The sequence below is a fragment of the Microcebus murinus genome, chromosome 16 (genome assembly GCF_040939455.1).
Source record: "Microcebus murinus isolate Inina chromosome 16, M.murinus_Inina_mat1.0, whole genome shotgun sequence".
Classification (NCBI taxonomy): domain Eukaryota; kingdom Metazoa; phylum Chordata; class Mammalia; order Primates; family Cheirogaleidae; genus Microcebus; species Microcebus murinus.
In genome coordinates, this window is record NC_134119.1 from 15,028,273 (window position 1) to 15,041,883 (window position 13,611).

The 13,611-nt window shown below is 40.9% G+C and overlaps 1 protein-coding gene across 1 annotated transcript in view; it reads right to left on the reverse strand.

Moving 5' to 3' along the window:
- Nucleotides 1-13,611, reverse strand: part of PCSK2 (proprotein convertase subtilisin/kexin type 2) — a 229,894-nt gene that overhangs the window by 185,197 nt on the left and 31,086 nt on the right. Inside the window, exon 2 of the mRNA XM_012759525.3 lies at nt 13,466-13,570. Within this exon, the coding sequence (XP_012614979.1) occupies nt 13,466-13,570 (105 nt within the window). The remainder of the gene's footprint in view (nt 1-13,465; nt 13,571-13,611) is intronic.

Below are 13,611 nucleotides of genomic sequence, written 5' to 3' on the forward strand. Positions count from 1 at the left end.
TTCAAGGTGGCAGAAACTTCAACAGCATCAGTTACTGAAAGATTATGTTAATCTTATATTAATCAGAGCCTCTACCAACCCATGTTGGACTTGTAGCATGGGCAAAAAGGAAACATCTGTATATTAAACTATTGGAATTTAAGGGTTAATTTGTTACTGCAACATAATCTAGTTTATCCTAAGTAATATTTTTATTATTCACAACATTCTGGTAGAAAATTGAAGGACTACAACATAATACAGTTTAAGGAACTCTGTTTTAATTCACACTAATATTTTTCATGGAAGAGGGGCAGGAAAAGAGGACAAGTAAAGATCTAAGCGGGAGAAGATGCAAAACAAGTAGACGACACCACCACCTTTTCTGCTCTGGCAGAGTTATAATATATTTATGAAACTGAGGTGTACTTTCAAAGATGAAGTCACACCTCTAGCTTTCAAGTCTCAGGCATTTATTTGCAGACATTTGCACTTTCATTGTGTGATTCTATGATAGGGATTAAAAATTAAGGCAATTTATTTCCAGACATTTGGACTTTCATTATTATTTAACACAAGAGATGACAAAATGGAGACAATTAGTGAAGGTTAAGTGACTTCCCCATGTCACATGAATAAGTGTTAGTATAATTTTTCTGAGTGCGCTGATAAAAGTCAAGTGATAGGTTATATTTTAGCTGCAAATTAGTCTACGTCTGAGATGTCTTGATTTATTTAAAATGAATCACTTTATAAAGTTTTATAAAAAATTGATTTGGCCCACACTTGAGTGCCAACCTGTGCTGTCAAGATTAGCAATTACCCACTGATTCCGATTCTCTGATTAAAATTTTTTCAAGATCAGACACTAACCAGTTGTAAGTATGTGGACAAATTATCTACTGAATTCAAATTGCTTTAGAGAACCAGATTGAAAACTGGCTGGTCTGGTGAATGACTGAATTAGATGGCTCCATGGCAAATACACTGATTTCTCAGACAGCAATATACATAAACAGATCAACTAGATTCAGAGTGGTGCAGTTAAGCCATATAAACACAGTCTTCAAATAGCCTCCCCGGTGAGACACTGTTTTTCATTTAACTTGAATGATGTTTTTGAGACTTTGGGTGCTTTATAATTTCCTTTCAATATGGGGTCAGAGTGAGATAATCCTTAGAGTCTAGATTAATGAATTTATATCATTCTGGACAAAGGGTTTCGAGCTTTATCATTTTTTCTGTACTATTTGACCTTTTTTTAAAGAACTGGTTGAGGATAGATATTGATACTGATTAAAATCATAGACAACAGGAAGGTGGGAAGGAAACTGAATCAAGATCTGATACAATCTTGGTAGGTCAGAATGAACTCTAACAAAATGAAAAATTCAAAAAGTAAATCTGAGTGCCTTGTTTTAGGACCAATCCTCCCATCCTCCAAGGATGGATTGATTATCAGAATATTTGAAGGACCTATAAGTTTTAGCTAATTATAGGGTCAGTATTAATCAACAGTAAGATCTATGACTTCTAAAAATAGTTTAAAATGATCTTAGGGTGTGTTAATGGAAGAATAGCTTTTAAAATAACAGGAATAAACAGACATCGAGAGTCCAATACTACTCTGACATTACCGGAATATAGCTGGATGGTGTATTTAGTTCTCAAATTGTGTTCTGATAGGTGTGATCAGGAAGGCATGGGAAATGAGCACCAAATTCAATTCAAAATACCTGAAGGAACCAGGAATATGTACTCTAAGAAGGTCCAGGGGGAAGGATAACTATTTTCAAATAGTTTGAAGTGTTCTCATGTGGAAGATGGAATAATTTGACCCCATGAAGTAGAACCTGGATTGTGGACCAAGGTTACAAAGAGGTAGCTTTGGTGTTACCTTCAGGAAGAACTTTTATGTGGATGGCCTTGGCCAATAGTGAAGGTAAGGACTAGTCGTGCCAGGTGCTGGGTCATCCCGTCCTGGGCGAGGGTGGAGCAGGGATTACAAAATAATGGCCCCTGGGCAAATTTGTTCTTTTGGCATATTTTCTTTAGTTTGGAGAATGTGTTAAGGAATTTTGACTTAGTGACTAATATATTTTTTTAAAAGATCAAAGCTTCTGTACAAAGGTTGGTATCTGCTGTTTTGCTTGAAAAATTGTCGATCTGGCAACTGACCATGGGCTTCCATTGTTGGAGGTTACAGTCAGCTGGGAAAGAGAATCTGCTCTCTCCTTTCGACACGGTGGGTTCTCTCTGGTCCTTCATACCCTCAGCACCCCCTGTTATGTTGCCCACACGGAGGAAGAAGACAATTTTATCATTTATTCTCTTTCTTGAGTTTCTGCTTTGCTTACACCTGGCCCACTTCAATTTGTAACTTATTTGCGTGGCCTCCGGAGCTTGTTGTCCCTGTTGGACACACAGATTGACTGGGGTGGAGAATGGGATGTATTTAGAAATCAATGGTTTTCAAATTTTATTTTTTAGTTGAAGGGCCCCCTACTCCTTCACACCCCGAATGCTGGGTAACATCTTACGCCAAATACCAATTTGTAAAACGTGATAGAGATGCTATTATCACCTCTACTTCATCATCTTACATCTCCCTTGTGATAAGAAATAGGATTTTAGGGCTCATGCCAAACTGCTTTGAGCAAGATAAAATTTGAAATTCTGTTCTAAAAGAAGAGGACACTAACATATAAATAGTAACTCTTCCAAACACTTTGGAGCATTGGTTTAAAGAAAAACCCCACTTCTCAGATGAAAATAAAGATACGTAAAGTAAGGATCACAAACTAGTGGGAATATCTGGGTTTTAGTACTGGCTTGGACATTAACCAGTTGGAGAAGCTTCAGGCTTGTCCCTGGAATCTCAAATATTAAGATCCAAGGGGGCATTTTAGAGATCGGCTAGTTCACACTCATCACTGTGTAGATAAGGGAATGAAACACTAGAAGATGACATGGTTTGTTCAAGGAAAACACGGTTGATTGGTGTCGCAGAAAGCACTGGAACTCAAGAATGACCTCCAATTGGACCCTCTCAATCATGTTCCTTTCTTCCCTGGTAGACAATTATTGAGACTTTTTCTGCACAATAGGTTTTAATTGCTTTGCTATTCTTCTGTGCTCTGGGGGGTGCTGTCTCATGTTGATTCTCTGAGGTGTTCTTACAAACTAACATCCATTAAGACATTCTTTAGTTGGGGTGGGCTGCTCTCCCTTTTTAGGGGAAATGGAAAAAGGAAAATTGTTTTGTCTTACCTGTTTTCTCTCAGGCAATAAGTTCTTTATTGCTAAATGGGACATGCTTGCCATAGAGAAGATGGAAAACACAACATTTTCAGTACAGATAATGGCAAACCAATTAGATAAACTCCAGCAATTGGGTTGTTATTCAGACATGAATCTCCTTGTCTAACTGCTGTTTACTCATTTCTAGACCTGGCTCCACTCTTATCCTCTCCTGAACCCACAAGGCTTTGAAATTACTGGAAATGGCAGGAATTCAATTGCACTCATTTTCAAAATTCCCTTGATTTGGATTTAAGAGCATGAAGCCCATTTATAGATGGAGATGTGATTACAAACATGTCAATGGGCACCATAAAGGGAAATTGGCTAAAACAATTAAAAAATACCCAAAGAGAGTTCTGAAGAGTTTTTTTTAAAATCTTTTTGAGGAATCTTGAACTTCAAACCTACCTTTGCCTTACAAAGCATTATCTGAGAAATATTCAGTAGCTAGATAGACATACCTATTCTAAGTCACTGTTAAGGCATATCTATAGTCTCTGTAAGCTAAGTATTGAATAAAATTTATTTTGGAGCAGTGATTTGAGGAGTGAGAAGTTACATTCTAGAAAGATTTTTGAATCTTAACAGGAAATTATTTTAAGAGCTTTATCTTTCTGAAATCCATGAAAATGTGGTCAGGATTAAATCAATACAACTTGGATTTTTATTTTCCTTAATTGGAGGTTAAGGTCTTTCCTTTTGGGTTACAGCCAGACTTGATCATTTTCATATATAGTTCCTTAAAATTAAAAAGAGGTGCCCAACTCAGGTTCTCCTCTTGCCACGTCAAACAGGAGCTCTTTCCTGGTAACCTCACCTGGCAGCTTGTGGGACGAGGTCGTGGCTGTGAGATAGTGCCTAGCTTGGCTTGGGGTTTTAGGAGCTTACAATTTTCATCATTCTGAGTCAAAATTTGACCCCCTGCTTTAAAGCACACTGCCTAGCACAAAGCAGTGTCCACTTGGAACAAAATTCATGCGACCATTTTAAGTACATAAGTTCATGTGTGCACTGTGAATTTTGATACCCTTTAAGAGAGGGTCTCATAAATAGATTAGAGGGAAGAAAAGTGAAGAAACGTTAATCTTTCTCATAAGAAATAATGATAAGGATGGCCAAATTACTCTGGTAAAATATGGATGAGGTAGAACACATTTACTAGATTGGTTAGTAAACCAATCTGGACCTCTGATTCTCTTTCTAGGTTACTTGCTCCTTCCCTGTCTCCTGTGCTGGTCCCTGGTTATCTTCCTGACTTCTAAATCTTAGAGTGTCCTAGGGCTCAGTCCCACGCAACTTCTCTTCTCTACCTACACTCCTTTTCTAGGGAATCTCAACTAGTCTCCTGGCATTGAATGCTAAGAGTATGTGAATGACTCCCAATTTATATCTCCAACTCTGACTCTCTCTCTCGTTCCTCATCTAATCCATCAGCAAATGCAACAACAAATTTGAAGACTCTACCTTTGCAATATAAACCCAAATCTGACTTGCTCCTCTCTGAATCTACCACTTGGCTACCCCGGCCCACACCACTGGCTTTTCTCTTCTGGAATATTGCAATTGCCTCGCACTGATCTCCCTGGTTTCCAATTGTTCCCCACCCCCACTTCCATCCCATAGTCTATTATTCGCCTAGTCCAGAGGCAGAGAAATCCCACTCCATTCAGAGTCAATCCAAACTTCCTCTTCTTTCTTTTTTTGTTTTGAAACAGAATGTCACTCTGTCACCCTGGGTAGAGTGCAGTGGTGTCATCATAGCTCACTGCTACCTCAAACTCCTGGGCTCAAGCGATCCTCCTGCCTCAGCCTCCTGAGTAGCTGGGGCTACAGGAGTGTACTGCCATGACCAGCTAAGTTTCCTATTTTTAATAGAAATAAGGTGTCAGTCTTGTGTAGGCTGGTCTCGAACTCCTGAACTCAAGCAGTCTTCCTGCCTCAGCCTCCCATAGTGCTAGGATTACAGGCATGAGCCACCGTGCTTGGCCCCAGAGGCAATCCAAATTTCTTACCCTGACCTGTAATATCATCCATGGTCTTCTTCCTTGTTCCTCTCTTATCTCTCCTCTTTTCCCCTTCTCCGTGGCTCCCTCCTTTGCAGCCTTACTGGTGTTCTTGCTGTCCATAGGACATCCCTAGTGTGCCCTGGACTCCAGGCCTCTTCCTTTGCTGCTTCCTCTGTCTGGAATGCCCTTTCTCCAGATGCTCACATGGATTCCTTTCTTTCCTCCTTCAGGTCTATATTTAAATGCCACCTTACCAGAGTAGCCAACCTTGGATGCTTTTTACAAAGCAGAAATAGAATTGCCCCTCCTACAGCTCTCCCTCCTCCCACATTCCACTCTAGTCATCCTACTCACTCACCACCAGCCAAGTAACTAGTGGTCATTGCTTTTTTTGCTTCTCTCCTCATCCTCACTAGTATACAAGCCTCGTGGGAGGAGGATTTTGTTTTGCTCACTGTTGTATCTCAGTACCCAGAATAGTGCCCATAGTTTGGGCTCAGTAAATACTTGCCGAACGACTAAATGGTTTGCCAGCAATCGGGTACATAAGAGAGTCATAATGTGAGTTTAATAAGCATACACAAAATATTCATTTTTAGAAGATATAATAGAGGCATTTTAGTTATATTACTTTTGCATCTTGGGGAAGGTTTGGAAAGGAGTCAGGTGAGGCGGGTCAGGAGAAATTTGCCCCACAATCACCTAAGATTTTTCCAGTAAGTTCTAAAAGTTTGCCAGTCCACTATTTGAGTCTTCATCTTTTGAGTTATAAAGATAATACAAAGCCACCTCTTTCCTCTTCTGTATAGTAGGGCTTGTTAGAATTCTCCCAAAGAAAGTGAAAACTCCTCGGAAATCTCTGGGCTTACTGGAGACATGCCTTCCAGAGTGTTCCTGTTTCTCCTTTAGTAAACGGCATGAACAGTAGCCATCATTTAGAAATGTGCTCACACCTAAGGGAAAAAATCAGGCTTACTCATGAGCAGCTTTCCCTGTTCCCTTCTGAAGCTGTAGTAAATAATTCTCTCTGTTCCCCACAAATAGTTAATTATGGCACTAGCAGCAGCTCTCTGAGGCAGGGAGCCGGGTGCATCTGCAATGCCCAGAGGAGATGCTGAAAGTCTTCCCTGCGGCATACTAAAAGCAGCGGATTCAGGCAGATGAACTTCTCCCACAGGTTGGGACGTCCATGAAGACACCTTTTTCCTGCTTCTTCCTCCCCTCTATCACATTTCTCCTTCTTCTAATGCTCCAGGTCACTCTCAAAAAGCACCACCCACCTACAGTTTACACCTGCTGACCTTTGACATGGTGTCTAGAAAATGGATTTGGTTGCCAGATGGTAGGCTGAGTCAGAAAGCACTTCACTTGGGTCTCTCAGCTTCACCATTTGGGCTCAAAATGTGGTCAAGGTCACGGGCCCACAGATTCATGTTTTCCCCTTTAAGTTCAGAGCACTCTCTGGATGGGGGTTGGAGGTGGGGAGAGCCAGGACTGTGTAGGGAGAGCCCCTGACCCTGGAAGGCATGCCAAGTCTTCCAGAACAAGTCAAGGGCCAGGCAGAATTTTGATCCCTGTGGTCTCCAACCCCTGGTGCTCTTTCATAGTTATGTTACATTACATGGCAAAAGGGACTTTGCAGATGTAATTAAGGTTACCATTCTGCTGACCTCAAAAAAGGGAGATTATCTTAGTTAGCTGGGTGGCCCCAATGAAATCATCATGAGCCCTTAAAAACAGCAGAGGAAGTCAGAGAGGTGGGAAACACAAGGAGGATTTGGCATGTGTGGCAGGATTGAGGATGGAGGAGCAAGTGAGATGAAAGGTGAGTGGCCCCAGGAGCAGAGCACAACCCCCGACCAACAGCCAGCAAGGAGACAGGGACCTCAGTCCTGCAACCCCAAGGAACTGAATTCTGCCAAGAGCCTGAATAGATTCTTTCCTAGGACCTTCAGACAAGAAAGAGCACAGCCTGGCTAATACCTTGATTTTAGCCCATTGAGACCCTAACCAGGGAATCCAGCCATGCTGTGCTGGGTTTATAATCTACAGAAACTGTGAGATAATAAAATTGTGTTCTTTTAAGCTGCTACATTTGTGGCAATTTGTTATGCAGTAATAGAAAAGTAAAGCGGAGTGACAAATGCTTCACCTGTCTATGGCATTTGACCTTCCCCTTGACCCTATGAGCTAATTCCAATTGTCATCCCATTTTGTAGATGAGGGAACTGAATCCTCAAAGTTTAGGTGCTAACCTGCCTAAAGTCACAAAGCTGGCCATGGCCCTCTGACTCCCGGGCTGTTCCCCTACACCTGAGTTCTTCAAGCTCAGTGCTATTGACATTTTGAGCCAGATAATTCGTTGTTGTGGGGGTTGCCTTGTGCCTTCAGGATAGTTAGCAGCATCTAGGCCATGAACCGCTAGATGCCAGGGGTGCCTCCCAATTGTGACGATCCACACATTGTCGAATGATCCCTAGGAACAAAGCCACTCTCAGCTGAGAACCACTGTCCTATGTGTTAAGCCTCGTTGTATCCCTGGACTTCAAGAGAGGATGCTCTTAAGAGGACTGAATCAATGTTTCTTTAGGACTCTTCCTACATTAGTGGCAGCAGCACTGTGTAGTGGTTAAGACAGCTTACAAACCATGAGACTTTTGGCAAGTCACAAACCACCCCTGGTCCAACTTACGCCACAAGGACATGAGAATATGAAGAAACAGTAGCCACAAATGCCCTCAAGAATAAAAGTTCTACAAAAATACAGAATACTATGATGACTTTTGTTTTTGTTATAATACTAATAATAAACTTACCATGCCTATGTTTCTTAATAAGTAAAATATAATCAAATCTGCCTTTGTCTTTTCCTTCAAGGACACATTTGGAAGATAAATAGGAGAATTCCTATACATTTCTTAGAGCAGCATCTCAAAATCTCAAACTTTAACATTTTAGAGATAACAAGTATAAGGCTAAAAAACAGCCTATTCTTTGAGTATAAAATCCTTTTAAAAAGGTAAACATCCTGCAAAAGAGGAGGATGTTTTTCTCCATGGCGTTTTCAATCTGAATGTAGACTTTCCATAGGATAATGGTGCTTTTCCTTCTCTTCCCTAAATTTTAATCTAGGTATCAAACAGTTAATGAATATAAATTTAAAAAGGGAAAGTTTGGCCACAATAAATACAAATCACACCACTCATATCCAGTTAACTTTAAAGAATAGGAAAATTCTCTTTTGCCCTGGTGGTATTGTTCTGTGAGATTTTTGAAGTGATTGTATTATCCAGTGAAACTAACTTTTGTGGGTTATTGAAGTATCTTGAAAACTCCACAAACATATTCAAAAATAGATCTTTAAAGAAAAAAGAGAGATCACTACTGGATTATGCAGCTGCCATCTATGGTTATTAGAAATGTGGATGCGTTTGGATGAGAAAGAAGCCAGAAAGATACAGCTCCCAAATATAGAACACAAAGGAAACACCATGCATTCTTTGAGATGGGGGAACCAAAGAAAATTTTCGTTGGACTGATAGGAGGTTCTGACTTGTAAAATTGGAACAGGTTTAAAAATGATTTTGAGGGATAACTGTACAGGCTAGTAAAATTGCTAGGAAAAGGAAATACGTGTTTGTAATGCTCAAATCAAATAATGTCTTTCAACCAATGAAACTCAGCTTATTTATTTTATTTTTTATTTTTTTTTAATTCAGCATATTACGGGGGTACAAATGTTTAGGTTACATATATTGCCTTTGCCCCACACGAGTCAGTTTCAAGTGTGCCCATCCCCCAGATGGTACACACCACACCCATTAGGTGTGTTTTTGATTAAATTATTTGGCTGCCACATGACTAGTGTATATTACTCATGGAATGATGTGAGTTCTTCATTTTTTTTTTTTTTTGCAATCACACAAGAGGAGGTTTATTTTCTGGCTAGCCAGGGTCCAAGCCCCAGAGCACCAACGCAGTGGCCACTCTCGCAGGCAAGGACCCCGACGGGAACAACGGCATGCCTTTTATCCCTATGGTGCACAAGCTGCACACAAGCTGACTACGCATGGATCATGCGTTGACCTTTAAAATGATTGGTTGCCCACTATTGCCTTTTGAAATAATTGGCGGGTTGGTTGCCCTCTATTGCCTGATGGGCATTCATCATGTTTTTAAAGAGTATTTCATTTCAATACTCTTTTTCAGATGTGCATGTGTGGTTTGCCAGCACTTTGAAACAAATATCATCTTAAATAAATCTATTTTCCAGGAGCTTTTCAAGTACTTGTAGAATTCATGAGGTTTTGATATGTTGACCATGGACCACAGTTAGGTTTGGTGTCATGATTTGTTGACACTGCCCTAGCTAAAGTTTAACACATCTCACAGAGGTTTGGGGCAGAGAATATTTGTTCTTCAGCTTGATATGGAGAAGGTGTTTTTGGTTTTATTATTTTATCTCAACATTGGGTTGATTCATTATATCTTAAAATTATTTTAGCTATCAAAACTTTCTAGACACATCGTCCATGCTTTGGTGATTGTACCATGACTGAGAATGTGACCAGGAAAACAGTATATTAGATTTTAAAAATTAAAAACTTCTTCCTGGATTCTTAGTGATAAAACTTGGAAGTAATGAAATGGTAGGTAATTGGTTTCTGTTACCCACGATTAAGAATGTATCTAAAAGAGAAACTACAGAGAAGACTGTATAGTACTTCCATTTCCCAATGGATGCACATTTTAGGATACGGCTAAAAATATAAGATAACGAAAACAATACTATGTCCTGAATTGAAACCCTGAAGAAAAGTTATTAATCATTCACTCGTTCAATAGTCATTTACTGAGCCTATGCTATGTATTCGGAAATGCACCATGCAAAGATATTACAGAAATAAACAAAACACAATTTTTGCTTTTTAGCATCTAAATGATGACACTCAGCTGCCTGCTAACCTTTTAGTAGAGAGAATTGGAAAGAGAAGAAAACACCTTCAAACAGTCTACAATAGAATCTGTTATCTTACATATTTCCTTGCATGGACAAAAAGACAAATATATTGAAAGTAGCACTTTATGATTTCTTTCTAATCTTTTTTCTCCTGTTTTCCTTTACACATAAAAATCAGCTACTAAATGAGAGACAAACATCATAAAAATTTCTGTTCTGAAGCCAAAATAAAACAACAAACTACCTTGGTTCTCTTTTACTTTTTTATTTCTTGGGTAGATAGCAAATCCTGGTGAGTTCTTTGGCCAGAAAGCTACCCAGGTAGGTCCATCACTGAGATTCTATATCAGCTCAGAGCATCCTGCACTGGGCATTCCATTCCCCTTTTTGAGTCTGTGGACAATGAGTGAAAGAGGCAGGGAAATAGTGTAGACACAGGAAGCAGAAGAGTGCTGGGGCTGCCAGCATGGGTAAAGTCACTAGTTCGAAGAGAAAATATTTTAGAGAATGAGGGAGCAACTTATTCTTAAGTCTGTAAAGCATAACTTACAGCATCTATGTGAGAGAAAAGCCTGGATCAGCAATTCTTCTAGCTATTTGTTCCTTCCCCATTTCCTACACTTTTATTTACTTTTCTTTTTGCAACCTGGTTGAATGGGCTTGGGAACCCCAAGATTGGGGTATTCCAACACTAGACATATTTGCCCTATTGTTTAATATCCATAAACCCACAGACAGAATCCTTATATTGCTACTTTTGCACTGTTTAATAGTCAATGATTTTCGTTTAAGAATAGTTGCCACTATCTTTTGCTATCAGCAGATGCCAAAATTAGACCACCACGGGAACATCATGCAGAAAAGACTGAGGCCTTAATCTAATATTTTGGATTGAGGAAGTCATTGTTAACAGGTTTCTCTTTTTGCAAAGAATTATAAGATTTTCGTACTTTTTTTTCTTTTCCTGGAATGAGTTTATAGTTGACAAAGATTCCTGACATTTAACCTTGACAAGACAGAGAAAAGGTACAGGAGACATTATCTTCTTTAGTTTCCCTGCAATTTCCTGTTGGCCTTCATGGGCAGGGCATGTGGTCACCTCCACCAGGCAGAGGCAATTGGCCACCAAGGGCCCTTACTGTGAGTAGTGAAGGGGGAAGGGACACCCCTTTTAGTGATATACGTAATATTTCAAGGAGGAAGCCAAAGGATTTAGAATCACCAGTGCCTGATACATATATTTTTTCTCGGTAATACCCCAACCTGTCTCATTTTCTTCTCTTTTGGAAATCTCACTTTACACTTTAAGAATCAGCACATCAGAGATAATTTCAAGAGGTGCTAGCATGAGAAAATCTTAGCCTAGTCGCAATTAGTCTCTCTGACCCAAATAGTGGCTTTTGAGTCCCCTCAGTTCTCTTTCTCAGCCCAAGCCTTTTGAACATCTCTTTCCTTTTTTCTCCCATCCCCCTATTTTATTTTATTTTTTTATGTTTTTAAAAATTATTTATTTATTTATTTTTCAGAGATAGGGGTCTCACTGAGGTGCCCAGGCTGGTCTTGAATTCAGCCTCAAGCAATTCTCTTGCCTCAGCCTCCCAAAGTGCTGGGATTACAGGCATGAGCCACTGAGCTTGGCTTCCTGCAGTTTATTTTATGTTTTTTTCTGAGTAATCTTGGGGCAATGCCTTTAGTCATGGAAGAAAAGAAACCAATGGGACTTTTAAGGAAATATGTAAATAAAAGGAAACCAATTGACCATAGAAAGCAAGAACATGGAGCGGGGTTGAAGTGTAGGAAAAACCAGTGTTACAGTACACTCGAGTGGTCTTTATCTACTGGTGTCCACCTTGAATTCACAAGTGAGACAGACAAGATCCCTGTCCACACTCTGCCCAAGGGTATCCCCCAGGCAATGCATTGGTACGGCCAGGGTCCAACCTATTATCACACAGAAAAGAGGGCGTCTCCCTTAGGGAGTGGTGCCAGCTTCCACAACAGACCCTTTATGGACACTGACATTGGCTGGCAGCACAGGCAACTTGGCTGTTACTGCAAAAGCAAAGATAAAGTGGCTTCTCAGAGCAGCAAGTCCACTCCAGGGAATGTGGAAACCCCTGGGTTCAGGAGTTAAAGAAAACTTGCTGGTGGCCGGTCAGTTGTTTCATCTACGTTCCTAATTAAAGCCCAAATTAAACCTAGGGAAGTGTTCACGTGAAAAGTCCCACAAGAATGAGTTTTCAGATTCCATCAGCTCAAAGGAAGTCTCTTGGGCAAATCCCTAACTCAAACAACTGACATTTTTCACTAGCCTGTTCCCAAGAGTCCTGGGTAGAGGTTGCACTGCCTTCAACATACAGAGAGCAACTTGCATGGGCTGTTACTCACTCTCCCTCTTAGCAATATGCCTGAGAGAGAAATCAGAATCTATCCAACTCGATGAGTGTGTTTATGGGGATTGCAGAAGATATGATCACCAGCATTTCTATTCTGAAAAGCAGGGAGTGCAAACACTGGAAGAGGAGTCCCTTGTGGCTACGATGATACATTTGGTTGGGGAAAAGTGCATTGAGTTGTCAGGGGGAATAGGAAATGGGACCTGGAGTCCAAGAGTAAGGTAAAGAATGGACATAGCAAAATGCAGGTTGCAAGCACCAAGAAGACAGTTGGGGCAGGAGGGTCCAATAGGGCAATGCTGGGAAATACAGGATGAGAAGGAAGATGGAGAAGGTCTCATGGCCGCACTCATGCATGGACACTGAGAGTCTGTTGCCTGCTGGGAGCTGATCACTTACTGGCCCACTCATTTCCCCACTCACAATATGAGGCATGGCAGCCTCCTCAGAGCATGTGGAGTCGCTAGTAGAAACTTTCCATAAAATGACTCATTAAACCGCTTGGTGTCTTCCCATCCATCACAGGCCAAAACACAGTCCCAGGCAACCCCAAGTCCTCCTGCAATAACGTACCAGAAGACAGCCAAGAAAAGGTGATATCCCTGTTTGCTTCCCCAGGCCTACAAAGAGGAGTAGGGTTACTGATTACGCATGAGACAAAGGAGCAGTGGCCCTGGAGCCACTCTGCAAAGCATCCAATGGCCTTACCATGATCCAGGAAGTGCCTCTACTTCAAACCCCCCTGCTATCCCCTCCACACACCCAGATGGGCTCAGTGGTGGCAGCAGAGGTTGGGAGGCAGGTTTCCAGTGAAAACTCACCCTGGGGTCTCGCTCCAGCTGCTGCCTGTGGTGTAGGCTGCGTCTTCTCTTGGCCTTGGCAAGGCCATTGTGGTAAAAGTGGTACAGGCCTTCCGCGAAGGGGAGCTGCAGAAAGTCGAACAGACACAGGCATGGTTAGTGTCTGG